The following is a 24,375-nucleotide window of genomic DNA, read 5'->3' as shown; positions in this document are numbered from 1 at the left end:
AAATTTAAATTACAAACAAAAATCCCAAATACTGATTAAAAATAGCCCCAAATTGACTAAAATTATCTCTAAAATCAATTCAGTGATCCAAAACCAATTAAAAACAACCTCAAAAGATCGACTTCAAATGACCCAAAAATCAATCAAAATTTACTCAAAATGAATTGAAAATGTCCCAAAAACTGATTCAAATTGAAAAAAACAATCTGCCATCTGTCAGCCTGCATTGTGTAACTCAGCTTGACATTCCAGCTACAAAAACATATCAGATGGCTAAAAACTCCATCTGATAACTGGAACTTGCAACGCCATCGTCCATGGAGGAGCCTGTCTGCGGAAACGTGACGCTTCGCTGAAGCAAAACAGAAACACACGCAGGGAGAGAGAGAGGACTTCCATTTAATCACGGATTCATATTTAAAACTTTATAAATGTGAGAAAAAAAACCCACTTCAATATTTCCATTTGTCATTCTGCCTTGCAGAGGCAGACAGGATTCTTTGCACACTGATGGATTAAGGCAGAAATCACCAATACGAGTTGAAAATTGATTTTGAATCTAATTATTAGATGGTAAAATATTCCCACCTCTGGTATTTTGGTGTACGTATGAGGCAGAAATGTCATAAAGCTCAAAAGGAAAATCAAGAAAAATGCTGAACATTTAAAGCAATTTGAAGAGTAAAATATTGTGATAGAGATTGCTTCACTGACTGCAACAGACAACATGAAAACAAGGTGGGACTTAAGGATATTTTCAGCGATTTGGAAACGCAACATATTTTTACCCCACTTCCTCACCACTTACCATAAAGCAGGAACCTAGAAGTTGAACTAAGCTTGATTACGTGTTCAAACGCCTCTGATGGTGACAGATCTGACCACAGTTCAACTACAGACTTTATTTTCATCTTTTTAGCAGCACTCAGATTAGTGCACGGCTACAAAGTGGAAGAAAAAGGATGCGAGGTTCAATCGTCCACTAAGAAAAGTTGTTTTTATTGCTTTTCAGTACCTCTGTGTCTCCATGCCATCCTCCGTGGCGTTGCCTCTGTTCTGAAGGTACTTCTCGGTGATGTCATGGAAGTTTTCCGACACCGACCCGAAGCAGACGTCGGGCCTGAACAGGCCCAGGGTCGGCTCGGGGCAGCGGGACGACCGCCTGGTGTATTTGGCTCTGCCGGCTTCGCCCAGAGAGTGCCAGTCCTTCACCAACTGATGAGACAAAGAAAGAGAGAGAGGGAGAAGGGTTCAGACGACACTGTATATGCGGGAAGTCAAACTAAAACAGACTTTTACCTGCAGCACTGCGGGATCTTGAGCGGGCAGCGGCTCAGTTGACGGCATGGCCTCTCGCAGTTTCGCTAACTTCTTCTGGGAAAACAGCAGAAAGGCTCCTGGCACAGAAAACACGGTCAAATCAAAATTTATGGAAAAAAATAAATAAAAATAGAGCAGCAATCCAAACATTTTTTTGTTTTAGATATATATACCTCTGCGAGGACACGCCAGCTCCCTCTTTGCTTTCCAACGCTGGATGGCTGTGAAGTGGCGGGCTGCAGTGTGAGGGTCCAAACGGGCCAGAACGCTGTCCAGGTCCTGTGACCTCCTGATGACCTGAGGAGGAACAGAACGCACAGGCAAAGGAAGTTTTAAATGATTCTTCAAATTAAAACTGTATGCTCAATGGTGACAATAGCAACAGGAGAAGAAGAAAGAACAGAAAACATATTTTACAGCCGTAAGAAAGAAGAAGCCAAATTTAAAGTTCTGAAAACATTTATGTGGTATTCTGATTCTGGATATTCCATCAGTAAATCTTTCTTTGCATCTTTTCTTTGTTTTTCTTCCTTCTTTCTTTTCCTTCGTTGCACCTTTTTCTTCATCCTCTCTTTATTGTATGTTTCTTTCAAAACTGTGGAGTTTATTGGTCTAAACTTGCCCTTGCATTCGGTGCAGGTTGTCCAAAAAACGAAGCTGGCGAGTGGAAATTGTTACGTTTTTGTCATAAGACAAGCATTTATATTAGTAGAAGAAAGAAGAACAATGTAGCAGGGGAAAAGCTGACAAAATGCTCACTTAAACGGTTAAATACAGAATTAAAGTTGAGTTTTAATGACGCTGTGTGTTCTGTGGTTGATGGACGGTTCGTTTTTACCGCTGCGTTTATGTGAATGCTTCTTTAAAAATAATAAAAAAATTGATTTACTTCTCTTTTATTTCCCTCCTTCCTTTCAACAAGCAGAGTGAATGTTCTTGTGGTTTGTAGAGATGCAATTTTGAAAAAAACTTGTTTTCCTATTAAAACCTTTAGCGCTAGCATGAGGTGACTTTTGTTTTTGGCCATTATAAAAATTTGTTAATTTCACAAAATTGCAATGGAGACACTTTTTTCACACAAGTCACATGATCAACAAGCGGATGTTGCCCGCTGCTGCAAACCACGAAGAAGATGGCAGGAAGTAGTTGGGAGATCATTAAATTTTTGTTTTTTTTGCGGCGCTAGTGGCTCGTATTTTTTCAACAGTAGGCAGACAGGAAGGAAGGTGAGAAGAGGGGGAAAGACATGCGGCAAAGGTCGTCGGGACCGGGAGTCGGACCCACGACGTCCGCGTCGAGGACTAAGGCCTCCAAACGTGGGGCGTGCTAACCCCCTGCGCCACCACAGCACGCCCCGGAAGATCATTAATGACTTATCGCGTGAACAAACTTATTCAACTTCAAGTGTGATTTTTAATTGCGTTTGATATCTAATAAAAACACTGCAATTGAGAGCCCATGTTGTTTCAACATCAGCAAAATATTGACAAAGCTTTGTGCAGATTTGTAATTTAAACGCAGCTATTTATGGTGAAAATGGCCGACTTTGACCCCTTCTTTTGATAACTTCACCATAGAAGAGAATTGTTGTCAGCCTTTAGTGATTAGATACGGTGCATTCACTGACAAGAAAAAAGATGCGATTATTTATTTTCAACCATTTGATCAGCGATCAGGGATGTTTGGAAGTAAAAATCTCTTTTTGCAGACCCCAGTTGGTTTTGCGGTACATCTCTAAGTACAACATCAACGAGATGGAATTTAAAAAAATATTAAATTATGCTAGCAAATTATGACAAATATTTCCAAAAAGTAGCAACTTTTTAAAATAAAATCAGTCTGGCCTCCCCACAGAAAGCCAGTCAGTGTCTGTGTTTATTGCGACACCTCGTGGTTGTTCTCGATGAACGGGAACTGCCTCGGCTGAAGGAACTGGGTCTTGGGGATGTCCAGCCCATCCTCGCCGTACAGGAACTGGACCACGGAGCCGTCGCTGTCCCTGACGGTCAGGTCGTACTGCACCACCAGACCCTCCAGGTGCTTTATGATGCATCTGGGGAGCAGAAGGCAGCAGATGAAGAGAAGAGGAAGCACAGCAATCCCACACATTTACAACCACTTCAACTTCCCAACACCGGCTAAAATTTGCTCCGTTTCCATCAGGAAAAGTTTTGTGTAAAGGTGAGTTACCTCTGGAGATATCCTGATCGGGACGTTTTCACAGCCGTGTCCACCAGTCCTTCTCTACCAGCCATGCAGTGGAAGAAAAACTCCTGGTGACACATCACAATCATCAGGGTTTCTGCAGGTTTCACCAACTCAAAATTAAGACTTTTTAAGAACATTAATTAAATTAAAGACCGAAATCACAACAGAAATGTACAAAAGAAAATAGCATATTTTATACAGTAGTAGTGCCAAGCCTTTTTTTTCACAGACAACACCTAGACTTGTGTCAGGTGTAGTGGAGCCAAGTGGTGATAAATTTGCAACCATGATGAACTCAAAAAAGCTAGCTAGGTAGTTAGCAAAGGTATATTAGCAGCTAGTTAACGGTGGCCTCAACCGTCTCGAGTCACAGAACGCAAAAAAGATATCTGAATGCGACTCAAATGTCTGCCTGACAGAAAAATCCCAAGAGGAAAACAAACTACATAGCTAGCTAGTAAGGCTATATTAGCAGCTAGTTAGCCGCAGCTTCAACATACGATGAAGATGTCAGAGTGCGACTCAAAGGTTTGCCTGACAGAAAAGCTCCAAGAAAAAATAAACTACAGAGAAAATTTCATTAACTAGAAAACAAAACTTTTAAGACCTATGGTTAACATATTTAAGGCCATCTTAACTTTTTCTAATGAATTGAAGACATTTTAATGCTTTAACTCTAGCTTCATGAATTTAAGACTTTACAGATACAGAGACCTTGATCATGGAGTAACAAAGTTTTTTATTAATGCGAAGGCGGCAAAGTCCAAGCAGGGACATAAGTAATAAAAATAATCAACATGTGGTTGGAAAACCCAATGATTTATGCTTCAATTTAATATTAGAGCTCATTCTATTTTTAATATATATAAGATAATATAGTATATGTTATAGAACTAAAATCCTATTAGTCTTAGGAATATAAGTAGCACAACTTCCCAAATAATTTCACTTTATTACTAACGAGTTTATTTATGACACGTTTAGTAAGCAACTGTTTTATCTGCTGCTGCATGTGCAACTTAACCTGCACGTATCTGACAGTCTGCCTGTCATAATGTCCTTCTGTAGCCAAACACAAACCGCCCTCCACCTCCACAGCCGAGTGGACGAACCTGTGGTTTGATTCCTGTGAGGAAGCGTCCAGAAACGAAGCCCCCCGCGCCGGGTGAAGGGTCGTATGGCTGGAAGCAAGGCAGAAACTTTCCTGAAGGCATCAGGGGCGGCCTGCGGCCCTCCAGCTCAATCTGACCCAGCAGGCAGGAGATCTGGAACGAGCAGCAACAAACGGGATCAGAACTAGGAGTGCGCTGAAAAGAGGGTTGACATTTTTTTCCTTCACAATCCATATAAAATGGAGGACAGGACGCTGTGGGAAGGGTGAACTTGCATCACCTGCATGGTGTTGACGGTGGAGCCTTTAGCGCCAGACTGCACCATGAGCTGGAGGTTGTTTTCTGGGAACGGGGTGTGCAGTCCGACCGGCATACACACCTGCACACCAACACATGGTCACTGAAACACACTTTGATACACACAAAGTGGTGATGCTTCATCCTGTTAGAACGTCAAACTACAAACTGCCGTTACAGTTTGTTGGTGTCATAAAATCCATCAGTTTTAAAGACATTATTAGCGTCTGAGTACATGAACTCGTTGGATTTCATCTGGTTCTTTTCCCCTCTGCAAAGACTTCTGATTTTTTAGCATATGGGCAATAAGTTGCAAACTGATATCTCCAAAATAAACCAAGAAAATAAATGTTGAAAAATATCTCGAGAGGATAATCCACAAAGAAATACAGATTTAATAAAAGTTGTGAAGAGTAGTATCTTTATTTTAAAAACTATTATTTCAGTTTGTTTTTTGCATCTAAACTGAATCTAAAAAAATTTTCAATGTCTGTTTATCTGTTAGTAAAGCAAAAACAAGAAATGATAAGTGAAACATAGGCCTGTCACGATAACAAATTTTTCTGAAAGATCAATTGTCTCAAAAATTATTGCGATAAACGATAATATTGTTTGAAGACCTTTTGACACTGGTGTAATGGAAATGACGTAATAATGCATGTGATTTCCTGCCAAAGACAGATACACTTTATTTTCAAAAGAACAGTAAACACTGGAACTGATAAACAAAATAAACAAAACAAAACAACCAAAAACAAAAATAAAATGGATTCTCAGTCTCCATTAACAAAAAATTTACTTGAAAAAAAACTAAACAACATAAAGCCAAAGTGGAAATAAATACTGCATTCAACCAAAAGAGTGCAGATTATGAAGTCTGTATATTATGTTGCCCTTCAGTAATAATTAGATTTAAATAGAGAAAATGGGCACATCGACTACCTGATGCAATAATTCACACTACAAGGTTTTTTTGCCCCTATTTTTCCCCTTAAGACAATGTTAGAACGCCGGCCGTTCTAAGATTGTCGCTTACGATTTTGTAACCGATCATCCTGTAGTGTTTGGTGTGTTACGGAAGATCAGGGGGCTCAATACGTCGATCACGGGAAGGTTTTGAGTTGATCTCGGCAGCAGGTGACAAACTGAACGCCGCCAGGACAATGAGACCAGAACTTCCTCTTCTGACACGTTTATCAAAATATTCACTAAGATCCTAAACGTTTGTAGCTTCATTAAAGAATAATATATATATATATTTATATATATATATATATATACAGTATATACAGTATATAGATCTATATACAGTACATATACATATATGTGATACTTTTCTATTCAATTATTATTTGTTTAAGATCTGAGTTTAATCAATCCCAATATTAGTTGTTCAACAAATTACATAATTATTGATAATTTCAGAACAAGGTAGTATAAAATATTGTGAAGAAAACTCGAGCTCATCCCACTTCCCCATGCTGGAGATTTAAGTTTAACAGTAATAATAAATAAAGTTATCTTTAAAATGAAACACTCAAGTGACATCAAGTGACAACAGTAGACTTAAACATCAATAAAATAAATCTGGTGGGTTGTTTTTGTCTCCTGCAAATTTTGCTTTAATTCTATTCATTTTTTCTATCTAATCATAATAAATCATAGTCAGTCAGAGAGAGTCATGAAACAGGAAGAGCAGGTTTCCTGGAAAAAGAGGAAGTAAGTTTCCAGCCTGCAAATTTATAAAAATAGTTGAGACTATTCCTTATTTTAAAGCATGAAAGTTTTAAAGAATGAAAGTCTAAACATTTGGAGTAATTGGATAAGATTCAAAGTAAAATACTTATATTAATACTGGTTTACTTGTAATAACACTTACACTTACATTTGTGGGAATGCTTGCAAGTAAAACAAGTAACTGTAACTTTGGCAACAAATAATTAGAATAATAGATTATTCTTGGTTTCTGTTCAGAAAAACATCTGTAATAACTCACATTAAGACTATAATAAGAGTAATTAATAAGTTATGGTTATAACATTATAAATGAAAGCTAAATCAGAGAAGCTAAAGAAGTTATAAATGCGATTTTGACATTGAACTTGAAATGGTGTAAAATGTGTAACTGCAATTAAACATCACTGATATGTTGGAAGTAGATGGTAGGTGAAAGGTGAAAGGTTAAGGGAAAAAGGAGAACTAACAGGAGAGCAGAGATGATCAGCGTCTTATTTCGAAACAGGTTGTTGAACAATTTAAATGTTTCAAAGAAAAGGTTGTGCAGGCAACGGACGTAGGAGGACCATTGGGCAACCATGAGACATTAGCACAGACATCAAGACATAATGTCTGTAAAACAGTGATGGATATGAGATCATCTGTCTGAGCAGACAACCAATTAAACAAGCACAGCAACAGTGCTAGCCAATGCAAACACACCAAAATGGTGGATAAACCCTATAAAAGGTGGGTGCAAAAGAGGAATCTTTGGTTGGATCCTCCAGGCAGCTTCGAGCCAAGATCGAGACGGACAAAGAACTCTGCAGCTGAAGAAGAGCCGGGGCCACAGAGCCGAAGACTGTCCTGCTCATGGAGACCAACCCGTTAGCCCCGCAACATCTGGCTTCAAATCGCACTTCTCTCATCAGCTGGGTTCAGACCCCAAAGACAAAGATGAAGACAAAGGCAAAGACAAAAGCAAAGACCAAAGGCAAAGAAGAAGAACTGGTGCCTTCCTTCCTGCCAGCACCCAAGTCCTGTCACCATCCATGCGGAGAAGAAGCTCATCAGACCTACAGAGATCCCGGCCTTCGTCGATCAACTTCCTCCTCCTGCTGCAGCACCTTCTTCATCATCAGGCCAGGTCTGGGGTTTGAAAAGCCATGCTCCGTCCGTCTCTCTCAAAGGTTCCCTTTTTTAGTTCTCAGTGTCAGCATTAGGGAAAGATAAACTAGATGATTGATTTTACTTATTTGATTATTTCTGCTACTGAATTAAGCTGCACTGACCCTTGCAAAAATGCCTTACTAATAAAATACTTAGCATAAAGAAAATCTAAAAGATGTTGTGGACATTCAATTAATGAGTCACCTTAAGGTTCTTTGATGTTTGTAAAATAGCTCTGATGTTTGATTCTGGAGAGGAAAAAGTGGAAAATGTTTTATAGGTTGCTGGTAGCCCATATGTAAAACAACATCCTTGGGACTCGCCGAGTCACTAAAACCAACCTGGTTCTGTACCAAGTGCAAGTTGTCATAAAGAGAAGAGCGACCGTCAACAGGTGAGCTCTGTGAAACTAGTTGGCTGCAGGCTGCTCAGTCTGGCTAATTCACAGGGGGAAGAAGGTTGGGACACCTGGATGTAGTTCGTCAGGAACCAGGCGAATCTTTTCTCGATGCCAGCTTAAACAGACTTTACTTCAGTTCTGGACAGGATAAAACCCAGCAGATTTAGGAAACTCAATTAACCCAATAGACAGAGTGCTGGTAGCACATCTCCTCTCTCAGAAGAGGAAGTAGAGAGTGAGAGAGGAGAGAGACTGAAGAGGGGGGAGATGTTGCGCAACAACAAATTAAATTTGATCATTAACATAGAGTTAACAAAGATTAGAGAAAATTTTGTTTTGCAAATGTTTATAAAATCTGAACAATTTCCTCCCAGAACCAAATTAATAATGGATAAAGACAATTCAATTCATATGGCAGCAGGTACAGAAAACCAAGGTAGAAATCTATTGTTAATCAATTCCTGTTAAATAAATGAAAAAAAAAATTACTTATTAAATATTTGGTCATAATTTCAGTTTGAGTCGGACAGAACTTATCTGTTCATTCCCATAGCAACGATCAGAAGCAGGACCCTCCCCAGAGCCACAGTGACCTCACTGATGAGGTCACAGACGACATCATGAACATCACAACAGATCAAAGAAGTTCTGAGGCTTTAACTGCTTGAATCTCAACACATCAGTTAGAATCCAAACGTTTCAGTGAGATTCAGGTTTTGTGTCTAGTGAGAATTTTTGTGTTTCCAAAATGCCATACCCTTTAATTTTCCCAATTGGTTTTGGACTAGGATATCTGGTGACGACAGGGATGAGGAAAGTGTTCGACCATTTCTTTCCTGGAAATGATTCAGGCATAAGTACCTCCAAGTACCTCCGAGTACCTCCAGTACCTGTTGAGAGAGATTTGTTTTGGGACGGGCTTCCATCGGATCCCAGACATAGAGCTGACCCGGCTGGGAAAGTTTCTTCTGTACAAAATCTGAGTCCTTTCTCAAGCTCCCAGGATGATGAGAAAGATTTGTTTTGGGACGGGTTTCCATTGGTTCCCAGACATAGAGCTGACCCGGCTGGGGAAGTTTCTTCTGCCCAAAATCTAAGTCGTCTCTCAAGCTCCCATGATGATGAGAAAGATTTGTTTTGGGACAGGTTAACACACAGGAGCAGGAGTGAAGGCCCAGGCGGTAAGACTATTAGCAAACACAAAACCGCCCTGAAAAAGGGCAGGAGGGAGTCAAAAGATGAAGAAAGATTTTTGGAACGTTCAGAACAGTTTGTAGAGACTTCAACCTCACAAGAAGAGGAACAACTTTGGAACCGGATGTTACTGATTCCCCAAAAGGAAAACTACCCCGAATCGGACAGTTCAAGCTTAGAAGAAGAGGAAAAACTTTGGAACCGTATTGTACTGATTCCCCCCCCAAAAAAATACCCCGAATGGGACAGTTCAAGCTCAGAAGAAGAGGATTCATGAGAAGCAAACACATGAAGAGAAACACCACACTCCACACTCCACAGAAAATCCCACCTAATGGTTTCTCCTGCCACTAATCTCCAAAACAACAAAGCTGTTTTTTTAGAGGAGGAAGAAACATTGAATTTTGTGAATAAACTATCAAAAGTTAACATCCTGTTTGCAGGTTTCTCTCCGGGCGCTCCGGCTTCCTGCCACAATCTAAAGTCATCGCTGTTTTGTTAATTAGTTTCTAAATTCTCCTTTGGTGTGAATAAAACATCAGGGCTGCACAGTAGCTCAGTGGGTAACACTGCTGCCTTGCAGTAAGAAAGTCCTGGGTTTGAATCCCAGCCTGGTTCTGTCTACATGGGATTTTCTGGTTCTCCATGGCCATATGTGGGTTCTCTCCGGGCGCTCCGGCTTCCTCCCACAGTCCAAAAAGATTTAGTGCGCTTCATAGTGGATTGATATTATTATTAATAATAATAATAATATTATTATTAATATTACTATTACTATATATAAATAGATATATCCATATCTCTAAATATATATATCTATTAATCCAACTCTATCTCTCTCTCACTATATATATATATATATAAAGATTGATCTATAGATGTACAGTACAGACCAAAGGTTTGGACACACCTTCTAATTCAATGGGTTTTCTTTATTTTCATGACCATTTATAAGGCAAGAAATCCCACTTATTAACCTGACAGGGCAGGTTGACCTATGAAGTGAAAACCATTTCAGGTGACGACCTCTTGAAGCTCATCAAGAAAATGCAGAGTGTGTGCAAAGCAGTAATCACAGCAAAAGGTTGCTACTTTGAAGGAACTAGAATATAAGGGCTATTTTCAGTTGTTTTACACTTTTTTGTTTAGTGCATATTTCCACATGTGTTATTCATAGTTTTGATGCCTTCAGTGTGAATCTACAATGTCAATAGTCATGAAAATAAAGGAAACTCATTGAATAAAAAGGTGTGTCCAAACTTTTGGTCTGTACTGTATATATAGATCTATCTTTATATACACTGCCTGGCCAAAAAAAAGTCGCCACCTGGATTTAACTAAGCAAATAGGTACAAGCCTCCTATTGGATAAGTACTGCATAGGCGATTATCTTTCAGCTGGCAACAAGTTATTTAACCCCAGCTGATGCAATGAGCAACTCCTCATTTCTTAAACAACCATGGCAAAAGACACATCCTGTGGCGGTGAAAAAGACGTTAGTCTGTTTAAGAAGGGTCAAATCATTGGCATGCATCAAGCAGAGAAAACATCTAAGGAGATTGCAGAAACTACTATAATTGGGTTAAGAACTGTCCAACGCATCATTAAAAACTGGAAGGATGGTGGGGAACCATCGTCTTCCAGGAAGAAATGTGGTCGGAAAAAAATCCTGAATGATCGTGATCGGCGATTACTTAAACGTTTGGTCAAATCAAATCGAAGAAAAACAACAGCAGAACTCAGGAGTATGTTTAATTGTGAACGCAAAAGCATTTCCACACGCACAATGCGAAGGGAACTCACGGGGTTGTGTTACGGAGTAAAGCTTCTTCTCAAACAAGACGGAGGCTCGTATTTCTTTTACTGAACCTTTCTGTTCAGTATTTATTGAAGAGAAAAAGAACGGCGTCAGCTGATAACGGGCAACAGCTGTTCGTAACCAATGGCAATCAAAAGTCAACAAAGCAAGATAGTGACAAACAGTAACAGATCCTTAAGCATTCTTCAAAATAAAAGACTTCCTCTATTCAAATAAATCATGTATTGCACTTAAATATATTTCACTTCACCTTTGTAATTATATACAATCATGTTCAATACAATTAATAATAATCATCATGTAAATTATGCTTAACATATAATTGTAAATCAGTCACCTATCATGCAAATATACCGAACAACATAAGTGTAAAAAAGTCACAACATCCTCCCGCCCGATGAACAACTGTTCATCTGTGTAGGATTTACCTTTCATTTAAGATACCTCTAAAGGGTACAATAACTGAATGGGCCTGCGTAACAAGCCACCAGTCGAAGTACGAACATTGCATGAACGTATGAGACCATCCCTGCCTGGAAAGACCTCTACAATTCTACCCCTTTTCCATGTCTGTCTGGGTGTATTGTCCTCCCCCAAAAGAACTACATCTCCTACTTTAAGTAGTGTTGGAGTACGACTGTTCACCCTGTGGGCTGATTTCAAGTCCATCAAATAATCTCTGCGCCAGCGTTTGCAAAGGCCTATCAAAAGTTTCTGTTGGTATTTCCACCTCCTACCTAGCTGTTCGCGGTTTGCAGTGAGAACCTGATTTAGGTGAGGTGAAGGACTAATCTTTGGTGGCAAGGAAGTTAAGCGTTTACCAACTAGGAAACGAGATGGGGTAAGTGGCTGGGGCTCTAATGCATCACTAGTTACATAGGACAGAGGCCTAGAGTTCAAAACTGCCTCAACTTCAGTAAGAACAGTTGTGAGCTCCTCAAAACTCAAAGATGCTTTCCCCAGTACCTTTCTTAAGCATGTTTTTACAGATCTCACAAGCCTTTCCCAGAATCCCCCCCACCAAGCTGCTCGCTCAGCGATAAACTTCCATGTGATTCCCTTGTCAGTGAAAAACTCTGTGTCGATCCTAAGATATTTTGCCATAACTCTTTTAAATCTTTGTCAGCTCTTTTGAATGTTCTAGCATTGTCAGAGTAAATGACCCTACATAGACCTCGTCTTGCAATGAATCTCTTTAAGGCCAATAAGAAATTCTCTGTAGTCTGATCTGAGACCAACTCTAAGTGTACTGCTCTTGTCACTGCACATGTAAACTGCTATATATGATTTTACAGACCCGTCCTTAGTTTTAACATATAAGGGTCCAGCTAAATCTACACCAGTAACTTCAAAAGGAGGTGATTCTATTACTCTGTCTCGAGGTAAGGGAGCAGTAATCTGTTGTGCTGCCTTAACCTTTAGTTTTTTGCAAATGTAACATTTTGAAACAATGTTTCCTACAAGCTGTCTGGCTCTCAAAATCCAATATTGTTCTCTAACTTGAGTTAATGTGTCTCTTACACCAGAATGCATCACTCTTTCGTGACATGACTGAACTAATAGTTCAGAATACTTGTGATTTGTCGGTAGTATCCAAGGGTGTTGTTCTCTGAAACTAAGATCTGAATTCTGCAGTCTTCCCCCAACACTTATTAGACCATTTTCATCTAAGAATGGTTTCAATTCTTTGATTTTAGAATCTACTTTCACATTTTGGTTTGACCTTAACTGCGATATTTCAGAACCGAAACAACTCTCTTGTGTTGACTTAATCCAGTACATTTCAGCTGTACCAAGTTCTTCTGTACTTAACTCTCCCTGAACCTTCAGACAAGATCTTGTGTTACTAACAAACCGCTTTACCCATGCAGTGATTCTTAATGTGGTCTTAAGCTTGCTGTACCTTTCTAAGTTTAACAGAGGTTCAGTTTGCTCAGTGCCAGTGAACTGCACGACATACCCAGCCCTCAGCTCTGCATTCACTTCATCCACTACATAGTCATTACAAATGTCCAGCTCCTTATCATCTGTAGACAGTGAAGTGGGTCCCTTCCACCACAGCTGGCTCTCAATAAGGCTCCGAGCATGGTAACCCCGCGTAAGAAGGTCGGCAGGGTTCATTTTGCCAGCACAGTGGGACCAGAGTTCTGGATTTGTGAGCCCTTGTATTTCTGCCACTCTGTTGCTCACAAATGGTTTCCATCGACGTGATGAGCTGCAGATCCAGTGAAGCGTAATCATAGAGTCCGTCCACATGTTGAGCTGGTTTTTCTCCATGTTCAGTGGCTTAAGAAGGCTGTATCCTAATCTTGCTCCAATAAGTGCACCCATGAGCTCCAAGCGAGGTAATGTCATTTTCTTTAATGGTGCTACTCGTGACTTGGAGGCCACAAAACTGGTAATAGTCTCTCCTAGGTTGTTTTGTCCTTGAAGATATGCCACAGCAGCGTAAGCCTTTTCACTTGCATCACAGTAGACATGCAACTTTACAGTGTGTGACTCTTTGTTGATCTCAGTGTGGTACCACCTGGGAATAGACACCAGGTGTAACAGTGGTAACTCCACACACCGCTGCTCCCACTTCTTTTCTAAGTCAGTAGGTAATGGTTCATCCCAACTCAGTCCCTTTTCCCACATCTCTTGGAAAAGGCACTTTACTCGGACTGTAAAAGGAGTAAGAAACCCAATAGGGTCGAATATACAGGCTGATGTTCTTAGTACACTTCTTTTTGTATTTTCTCTGTCTTTCAAAATGTCCATTAACCCCCTTTGATCAAACACAAAATCATCGTGTTCCGGTCTCCAAACTAGTCCAAGTACTTTAAGCACATTTCCACTGGACTCTGTATCACCAGTGAGCTCTACTCCATTCTCTTTCCACATGGCTTTCAGATCAGGTGAGTTGGTAACCCATTTGCAGAGGTTCATGCTTGCCTGAGAGAGAATGTACTTTGCTGCAGTTGTCATGTGAAGAGCATCCTGCACAGTAGGTGAGCTTGAAATAAAGTCATCTACATACATAGAGTCTCTGAGAGCCTGTACTGCCCATGGCTGTTTTCTTTCAAATTGTTTGAGATGTTTTCTGATGGTGGCAGCAAGCAAGAATGGGCTGGGAGTTACTCCAAAAACAATTCTTTTCATCCTCAGGACACGCACCTCATTTTTCCAGTCCTTAGCTAAAGGTCTGTGCACCCACAAGAACCTGACAGCATCTCTGTCCTTTTCTGCTAGTGAGATTTGAAGAAAGGCCTTAGTTATATCAGCAGTAAATGCTATCTTGTGCAATCTGAACTTTATGAGCACATCTAGCAGGTTTGGGTTCAGGTTAGGTCCAGTGTACAGACAGTCGTTGAGGGATGGACTGTTTGCCTCATGTGAGGATGCATCAAATACCACTTGAAGTTTGGTTGTGGCCTTTTCTTCTCTTATTACAGCATGATGGGGCATATAATATTTCACAGTCTGTTGATTCATTTCTGGTTTTCCATCTGCAACCTCCTCACAGATACCATTTTGAAGATGGTCTTCTATTACATCGTTGTATCTGGCAAATAAATTTACATCAGTCTTCAGCTTTCTCGTTAGATTCTCAAAGCATTTCTTCGCTACCCTGAAGTTGTCTGGAAGCTGGTCTTTGTCACATTGCCAGGGTAACTCAACTTGGTACCTTCCGTCTTCAAATGTTGTTGTTTGTTCAAAACGTTGCATAATTTCTGAGTCCTCTGGGCTTTCTGACTGTTTATTTACAGAACCCAGGGACTCCACCTCCCAGAATGCATGCAACTGCTTAGACAGCTGGGTGTCTTCGTTCAAACTAATGTGCATACACGTGGTGTCTGTAACACTGGAGGTAGTCACTGGTCCCTGTAAAGCCCATCCAAAAAGGGTTTCAACTGCCACTAATGAATCTGTAACCCTTTGGACCTTTCCAGTAAGAGCCTGCCAGTAGTAATCTGCTCCAATTAACATCTGCAACTCTTGTTCATTAGCACCCTCTAGTGGAAAGTCTCCAAGCTGCAGTCCTCTTTTCTTAATCTCTGCTTGAATGGGCTCAGTTGGTACCTTTATTACAGCAGTGCACACCTCGGGGGTCTCTACAGCATCTATTTCGATTTTCCGTTCAGTGTTCCACACATTTTCAAGTTGAACTCTCACTATGTTGCGTTTCTCTACTACAGGACTGCTGGAACCAAAAACATGGAGGTTTAGTGTCTCTTGCCTCACAACTGGCAGTCCTAGGGCTCGGACAATGTCTCTGTGAACAAAACTACGCTGGCTACCTCCATCTAACAGACGGCGAGATATTTTTCTCTCCTTTGGTCCTACAGCCCATGCCTTAACCGTCTGGAGCAATACTGTGTTCTGAGTATTCGTCTTCACTTTGACTGAGCTGGTCAACGAAGACAACACAGCCTGTGCATTTCCACTATTGCTGGTACTGTCGACTTCTGGTTTAGCTTCAGATTGTTCACAAACTGACAAGTGGTGTTTTCGATTGCACTGTCTGCACAAAATCTTCACTCTGCAGTATTTCGCAATATGTTTCGGGCCCAGGCAGACAAAACACCGTCTAAGCCTTTTCAGTTTCTCCCTGCGTGCACTTATTGTAAAACCAGGACAGTTCTCTGGTTTATGGTCATTACCGTCACAAAACACACAGGTTTGTGGCACGACGCTGGCTGTGTGCAAAGCAGTCGCTGATGGGATGCTCCACTTTCTGGGTTGATCACAGGCATAGGATGGCTTACCCACATGCTTGTGTTGTGTGCTCGGGCTCTTTAATGTGTGGCCTGGTCTGGTCAGCAGAAGCGCCCGTTCTCTGCTTTGCACTTCATTTTGCAGAAACTGAATCAATTCTGGGACTTTCCGTTCATTAGTTGAGTTTTGTTGCCTTGTATAAGCAAGTGCTATGTCTTCTGGAATAAGCTGTAGCAACACTGAACATAGGAGACAGCCGTAAGTATCACTTTGCACTCCAAGAGACTCCAAGCTGCGTATCTGGATCTCGCATTCATCATAAATATGCCTCAAAGCTGCAACATCAGATGATCTTCTCACAGGTGTCAAGTTCAGCAATTTAGACATATGAGCACTTATCACAATATCCTTCCTTCCAAAACGATTCTGGAGTAACTCTATTGCAGCATCATAGTTGACATCTGTCATTGTCAGTCCTGCAATAGTCCGAGCAGCTGCTCCAGTTAGGTAAGATCTCAGGTAAGTGAACTTGTCCGTCTTACATAGTCCATCATTTCTGTGAATGGCTGATTCATACTGTGACCAGAATTCCTGCCATTGGCTTATTTCTCCATCATACTTGATTATCGTTAGTTTGGGCAGTTTAACCGTCTGTTTGGATTGTGATGAAAATGAGCCGTTGTTTACGTCACTCACACGCGCTCTCAGGGTGTCTGTAGCGGTCTCCTGCAATCCAATAACGTTGGTGGTGCGAACCTTCCAAACGAGAATCCGGTCCGTGTAATCCTGTGAGTTCGTTATCTCAGTGTCCAAGTCTTCAATTGACGTTTCATCTTCTATGCTCTTGTCCAACTCCAATAAAATTTCCTCCTTAGAAGATAAAACTGCCAGGAACTCACGCAGTCTATCCATATCTGGACTCTCTTTGCCCACCTCATCCTCTAGTCGAGTTAACAGCTTCGTCGTTGCTGTCCGGATAGTCGACCGTTTCCTCTTTAATCGCTCCAGTCCTTCCGTCATGTTGGCTGCTAAACTGAGCCTTAGCTTCACTGCGTTCAGAAAAATAAAAAAAAATCCTTATTCCCGGGTTTCGGCACCAAAATGTTACGGAGTAAAGCTTCTTCTCAAACAAGACGGAGGCTCGTATTTCTTTTACCGAACCTTTCTGTTCAGTATTTATTGACGAGAAAAAGAACGGCGTCAGTTGATAACGGGCAACAGCTGTTCGTAACCAATGGCAATCAAAAGTCAACAAAGCAAGATAGTGACAAACAGTAACAGATCCTTAAGCATTCTTCAAAATAAAAGACTTCCTCTATTCAAATAAATCATGTCTTGCACTTAAATATATTTCACTTCACCTTTGTAATTATATACAATCATGTTCAATACAATTAATAATAATCATCATGTAAATTATGCTTAACATATAATTGTAAATCAGTCACTTATCATGCAAATATACCGAACAACATAAGTGTAAAAAAGTCACAACAGGTTGGGATTGAACAGCTGTGTAGCCGTAAGAAAACCTCTAATCAGTAAGGCTAACCAGAAAAAAGGCTTCAGTTTGCTAGGGAGCATAAAGATTGGACTCTGGAGGAATGGAAGAGGGTCATGTGGTCTGATGAGTCCAGATTTACCCTGTTCCAGAGTGATGGGCGCATCAGGGTAAGAAGAGAGGCAGGTGAAGTGATGCACCCATCATGCCTAGTGCCTACTGTACAAGCCTGTGGGGGCAGTGCTATGATCTGGGGTTGCTGCAGGTCTAGGTTCAGCAACATTGTGTGCCCAAAGAATGAGGTCAGCTGACTACCTGAATATACTGAATGACCAGGTTATTCCATCAATGGATTTTGTCTTCCCAAATGGAACGGGCATATTCCAAGATGACAATGCCAGGATTCATGGGGCTCACATTGTGAAAGAGTGGTTCAGGGAGCATGAGACATCTTTTTCACACATGGATTGGCCACCACAGAGTCCAGACCTTAACCCCATTGAGAATCTTTGGGATGTGCTGGAGAAGGCATTGTGCAGTGGTCAGACTCTCCCATCATCAATACAAGATCTTGGTGAAAGATTAATGCAACACTGGATGGAAATAAATCTTGTGACACTGCAGAAGCTTATTGAAACAATGCCACAGCGAATGCGGGCTGTAATCAAAGCTAAAGGCAGTCCAACAAAATATTAGAGAGTGTGACCATTTTTGGTGGCGACTTTTTTTTTGGCCAGGCAGTGTATATACATATATATATATATATATATATATATATATATATATATATATATATATATATAGGCCTGTCACAATAGCAAATTTTGCTCAACGATTAATTGTCTCAAAAATTATTGCGATAAATGATAATATTGTTTGAAGACTTTTTTACACTGATTTAATGTAAATGACGTAATAATGCATGCGATTTCCTGCCAAAGATAGATACACTTTATTTTCAAAAGAACACTAAACACTGGAGCTGATAAACAAAACAACCAAAAACAAAGATAAAATGGATTCTCAGTCTCCATTAACAAAAAACTCACTTGAAAAAAAAACTAAACAACATAAAGCCAAAGTGGAAATAAATACTGCATTCAACCAAAAGAGGGCAGATTATGAAGTCTGTATATTATGTTGCCCTTCAGTAATAATTAGATTTAAATAGAGAAAATGGGCACATCGACTACCTGATGCAATAGTTCACAATACATGATTTTTGCTCCTTTTTTCCTCTTACAACAATCTTAGAACGTTGGTCTTTCTAAGATTGTGTGGTGTGTTACGGTAGATCTTCGTTGCCGCTCCGATCTAAATCAGGGATTTTCCCCGACTGGAAGCTTTAACTACACCTGTTGAATGTGACAGGTAGCCAATCAGAAAGCGTGGATCCTCCTCCACTCTTTCTGAGTGGAAATTACAGAGGGGAATCCCAAACAGCTGACAAGGCAACGGGAAGTCCAGCGGACATTGGAGATGATGTGTGGAAATAACATTAATGTTTATTCAACATGCAAAGAATATAGAAATGACAAGGGGAGGAGTTGGAGCGAAATTGCTACCGCAGTTGTTAAACCCGGTAACTTTTCAGCTGTTCTTCGTTAACGTGACGTAAATAGGTTCTAATGATTTTCATTCAGTCAGGACTGACACTAGCAACATGCATTGCAGGTAGATTGTAGTAAAGAATTTTTTAATGCCTGGTTTTAAAATTAGTTCACTGGACTTGTAGCCATTATTTTGTGCCCATTGTTGGACACCACATGGCAGGACCGAACCCGATAGAACCGTTATACCTAGGACTTCTGTCGGCTAATGTGTGATCTGTCAGGTTTTGAAAATGGGCCGACAGCTCTTAGATCGGGTCTTGTACGCTGGGCTTTACACTAAGGAAATGAGGAAGGGAGGGTCAGTGGAGAGCACCGGAGTTGAGTCTTTTTTCATTCGGTGTCATCAACAGAAAGAGAAAAGGGCCGGAAGAGACGATAATAATGCCGATAATTGAAATGCCGTCGATAGTTTTGATTTATCGTACGATTAATTGATTTACCGTTTATCGCGACAGGCCTATATATATATATATATATATATATATATATATATATATATATATATATATATATATATATATACATACATCAGGTACGGAAAACCAGGGTAGAACTCTATTGTTAATCAATTCCTGTTAAATAAATGAAAAAAAAAAATACTTATTAAATATTTGGTCATAATTTCATTTTGAGTCGGGCAGAACTTATCTGTTCGTTCCCATAGCAACGATCAGAAGCAGGACCCTCCCCAGAGCCACAGTGACCTCACTGATGAGGTCACAGACGACATCATGAACATCACAACAGATCAAAGAAGTTCTGAGGCTTTAACTGCTTGAATCTCAACACATCAGTCAGAATCCAAACGTTTCAGTGAGATTCAGGTTTTGTGTCTAGTGAGAATTTTTGTGTTTCCAAGATGCCATACCCTTTAATTTTCCCAATTGGTTTTGGACTAGGATATCTGGTGACGACAGGGATGAGGAAAGTGTTCGACCATTTCTTTCCTGGAAATGATTCAGGCATAAGTACCTCCAAGTACCTCCGAGTACCTGTTGAGAGAGATTTGTTTTGGGACGGGCTTCCATCGGATCCCAGACATAGAGCTGACCCGGCTGGGAAAGTTTCTTCTGTACAAAATCTGAGTCCTTTCTCAAGCTCCCAGGATGATGAGAAAGATTTGTTTTGGGACGGGTTTCCATTGGTTCCCAGACATAGAGCTGACCCGGCTGGGGAAGTTTCTTCTGCCCAAAATCTAAGTCGTCTCTCAAGCTCCCAGGATGATGAGAAAGATTTGTTTTGGGACAGGTTAACACACAGGAGCAGGAGTGAAGGCCCAGGCGGTAAGACTATTAGCAAACACAAAACCGCCCTGAAAAAGGGCAGGAGGGAGTCAAAAGATGAAGAAAGATTTTTGGAACGTTCAGAACAGTTTGTAGAGACTTCAACCTCACAAGAAGAGGAACAACTTTGGAACCGGATGTTACTGATTCCCCAAAAGGAAAACTACTCCAAATCGGACAGTTCAAGCTTAGAAGAAGAGGAAAAACTTTGGAACCGTATTGTACTGATTCCCCCCCAAAAAAAATACCCCGAATGGGACAGTTCAAGCTCAGAAGAAGAGGATTCATGAGAAGCAAACACATGAAGAGAAACGCCACACTCCACACTCCACAGAAAATCCCACCTAATGGTTTCTCCTGCCACTAATCTCCAAAACAACAAAGCTGTTTTTTTAGAGGAGGAAGAAACATTGAATTTTGTGAATAAACTATCAAAAGTTAACATCCTGTTTGCAGGTTTCTCTCCGGGCGCTCCGGCTTCCTGCCACAATCTAAAAAGATTTAATGCGTTTATGATGGATGGATGTTAATAATATTACTATATATAAATTGATATATGTATCCATCTAGGAATCAAAATATATATATATATATATATATATATATATATATATATACAGTACAGACCAAAAGTTTGGACACAACTGTGTGTCCAAACTTTTGGTCCAAATCTTTTTGCAAGAGGAAGGAACATGATGAACAAGTAATCAGTTAAACACAGAACAAGGCAAAGACAAATAAAATGAACACAGACACAAACACAAGCACACACTTATTCCTAAAGAGAACTTAGACCAATAAACCTAAGATTTTACAGATAGAGAGAGAAGGCTGAAGTACCCAGAGAGCACCCACGCAAACATACAAAAGAGCCTGAAAATTCAATGTATAAACATCCCAGTCCAGGATTCAAACCCAGCATCTTTTTGATGCAAGACAGCAGAGCTAACAATTAATATATTCACTTTAGATTTTACTAGAAAACAGTTACATTTGTTGACCTAATATTCTGAGCAAATGCTTTCTTTAATAGTCATTTGCAGGGGCTGCACAGTTACCAAGTCAATAAAATGTTCATACTCTGAAAAGCCCAGACTTAAACCTAAAGTTACTTCACCAAGCTGCTGGTCTTACATCATCCTCCGCTCCCCTGTGCTGCATCTATAAACACCACTGTTATTGACTTCCCACACAGTGGATGATATCTACCTTAAATCTTCAATGTTAAATATTAAATGAAATGTTTACCTCTGCACACAGCATTTCTTTTGATGTCATCTTCCTTTTGCCATATGAGTATATTATATATTTATATGCTATTATATAAATGGTATCAAGACAATGACCATTACGGTTTTGTAGAATCTCTGTTCAGTGTTAAATATTCTCATTATAGTTTGCCCAGAAAAAAGTGCTGTGGGTTTAGAGCTGACCAAAAGCACTTCAAATTCTTTGAACAAAAGAATCTCTAAATCAGATAGAAATGTCATTAGCCAGCTGCAGTGAACCTCCATGTGATTTCTTTCACTGCTTACACTGTCCATTACACTCCAAATTAAATATACTTGCAAATAAGCAATAGATAGCTCACTGTGGGTGCAAATAGCATATCTTTTTCTTCTTCTCCATTGTTCTTGCAGTCCCCCATCTGGAAGCCCCTCTGAGAGCCACGTCACTTATATTAGGAACTGACTGGCAAGCTGATTTCCTAATGATGCAACCACACCAACCGTTTCTGGTGTGTTGGAGTAAGGAATTCTAGGAAAACAGCTCAATGAAGACTAAAAGGATTTATAGACTGCATAAGTGCATGAAAGAATCAAAGCAATGCCCCAGGTATGTTTTTGATGAGGGAATAGCTATAACATGATATAAAGCTCATTAAATATTTTGTGCCACCCAACTTGAAAGCAAGAACTTCTTAAATTAAAAAAAATTTAAAAGGTTGCATGGCTTCTGACAACATTGGAACCTCTAAGATGGACTTTAATATCCAAGTGGGAGGACTTGTTAAGCTTGTTCCTGCTGTATTCTCCTTCACCCCAAATCAAATTTAAATCAGTTTCACTCCCCCACCCCCAGTAGATGTGGCTGCACCACTTCGCTGTCACTGTTTGTTGGGTTGACGCGGACCACTGTGGGTACCATTCAACAACTCTCAGCTCAGAGACTCTGGGATTTACTCTAGCATAATATGCATCCCTTGGTTATTCTCATGCAATAAATGGCAATTACAGATCATTAGATCCTTTACTTCCCCCCTCCCAACAATGTACAATAAGAATCCTTTGTCATATTTCCATTTTGTTGCTTCTTAAAAGTTTCAGGACCATGTCAGGGGGGATTTCCTTGAGCAGAGCTTTCTGAATCATCTCTCCTGACATGTTCGTCCTGAATTAGAGATGATATAGTGACTCGGGAATGTGTGGAGTAAATAGCAAGATCTTCGTTTGTTGGGTGGTAGTTAGGCCTGTCACGATAGCAAATTTTGCTGAGCGATTAATTGTCTCAAAAAATTATTGCGATAAACGATAATATTGTCTGAAGACCTTTTTACACTGATTTAATGGAAATGACGTAATAATGCATGCGATTTCCTGCCAAAGATAGATACACTTTGTTTTCAAAAGAATATTTAACACTGGAGCTGATAAACAAAATAAACAAAACAACCAAAAACAAAACGGACTCTCAGTCTCCATTAACAAAAAATGTACTTGATAAAAACTAAACAACATAAAGCCAAAGTGTAAATAAATACTGCATTCAACCAAAAGAGGGCAGATTATGAAGTCTGTATATTATGTTGCCCTTCAGTAATAATTAGATTTAAATAGAGAAGATGGGCACATCGACTACCTGATGCAATAGTTCACACTACAAGGTTTTTTTGCCCCTATTTTTCCCCTTATGACAATCTTAGAACGTTGGTCTTTCTAAGATTGTGTGGTGTGTTACGGTAGATCGTTGTTGCCGCTCCGATCCAAATCAGGGTTTTTCCCCGACTGGGCGCTTTAACGCAGCCTGTTGAATGTGACAGGTAGCCAATCAGAAAGCGTGGATTCTCCTCTTGTTTTCTGAGGGGAAATTATGTCGGGGAATCCCAAACAGCTGACACGGCGCAACCCGAAGTCCAGCGGACGTGGAAACAACATTAATGTTTATTCAACATGCAAAGAATATAGAAATGACAAGAGGAGAAGTTGGAGCGAAATTGCTACCGCAGTTGATAAACCCGATAACTTTTCAGCTGTTCTTTGTTAACGTGACGTAAATAGGTTCTAATGATTTTCATTCAGTCAGGACTTTACGCTGACACTAGCCACATGCATTGCAGGTAGATTGTAGTAAAGCATTGATTAATGCCTGGTTTTAAAATTAGTTCACTGGACTTGTAGCCTTTATTTTGTGCCCATTGTTGGACACCACATGGCACGATCGAACCGTTATACCTAAGATTTCTGTCAGCTCATGTGTGGTCTGTCAGGTTTTTAAAATGGGCCGACAATCAGCCGACAGCTCTTAGATCGGGTCGTGTGCGCTGGGCTTTACACTAAGGAAATGAGAAAGGAGGGTCAGTGGAGAGCACCGGAGTTGAGCCTTTTTTCATTCGGTGTCATCAACAGAAAGAGAAAAAGGCCGGAAGAGACGATAATGCCGATAATTGAAATGACGTCGATAGTTTTAATTTATCGTACGATTAATCGTTTTATCGTTTATCGCGACAGGCCTAGTGAAACACAACTTTTCATATGGCAAACCAATAGTAAAAAAGTTAACATTTAAATGATTAAATACTGGAATAATTTATATGCTGTGAACGTATGGGTCATTAATGATCCTGGTGACGGAGAGTGAAACCTTGTTGATGTCGTTGTTCACTTGGTTGGCCACTTCCTTGAATTTGTGATCGGCCATGCTGAAGTCTCTCTGGTCGGGGCTGAGGTGAGCGTCCTGCCACCGACTGGCGGCTTCAGCCGGAGTCACGGTGGGAGGCAGGTTGTAGGCAGCCTGCAGGGCCTGAGGGGACACACACACACGCAC

The 24,375-nt window shown here is 40.3% G+C and overlaps 1 protein-coding gene across 1 annotated transcript in view; it reads right to left on the bottom strand.

The window, feature by feature from the left end:
- The window catches only part of polr1a (RNA polymerase I subunit A), a 50,292-nt gene that overhangs the window by 11,195 nt on the left and 14,722 nt on the right, over positions 1-24,375 (bottom strand). The window contains exons 20-27 of the mRNA XM_023328544.1: positions 24,193-24,351; positions 4,921-5,019; positions 4,641-4,793; positions 3,511-3,593; positions 3,208-3,373; positions 1,494-1,617; positions 1,300-1,397; positions 1,016-1,215 (exon numbers count right to left, since the gene is read on the bottom strand). Coding sequence (XP_023184312.1) covers positions 1,016-1,215; positions 1,300-1,397; positions 1,494-1,617; positions 3,208-3,373; positions 3,511-3,593; positions 4,641-4,793; positions 4,921-5,019; positions 24,193-24,351 — 1,082 coding nt within the window. The remainder of the gene's footprint in view (positions 1-1,015; positions 1,216-1,299; positions 1,398-1,493; positions 1,618-3,207; positions 3,374-3,510; positions 3,594-4,640; positions 4,794-4,920; positions 5,020-24,192; positions 24,352-24,375) is intronic.

This window comes from Xiphophorus maculatus, chromosome 23 (assembly GCF_002775205.1).
Source record: "Xiphophorus maculatus strain JP 163 A chromosome 23, X_maculatus-5.0-male, whole genome shotgun sequence".
Lineage (NCBI taxonomy): Eukaryota > Metazoa > Chordata > Actinopteri > Cyprinodontiformes > Poeciliidae > Xiphophorus > Xiphophorus maculatus.
This window is presented reverse-complemented; position numbering and strand designations above follow the sequence as displayed.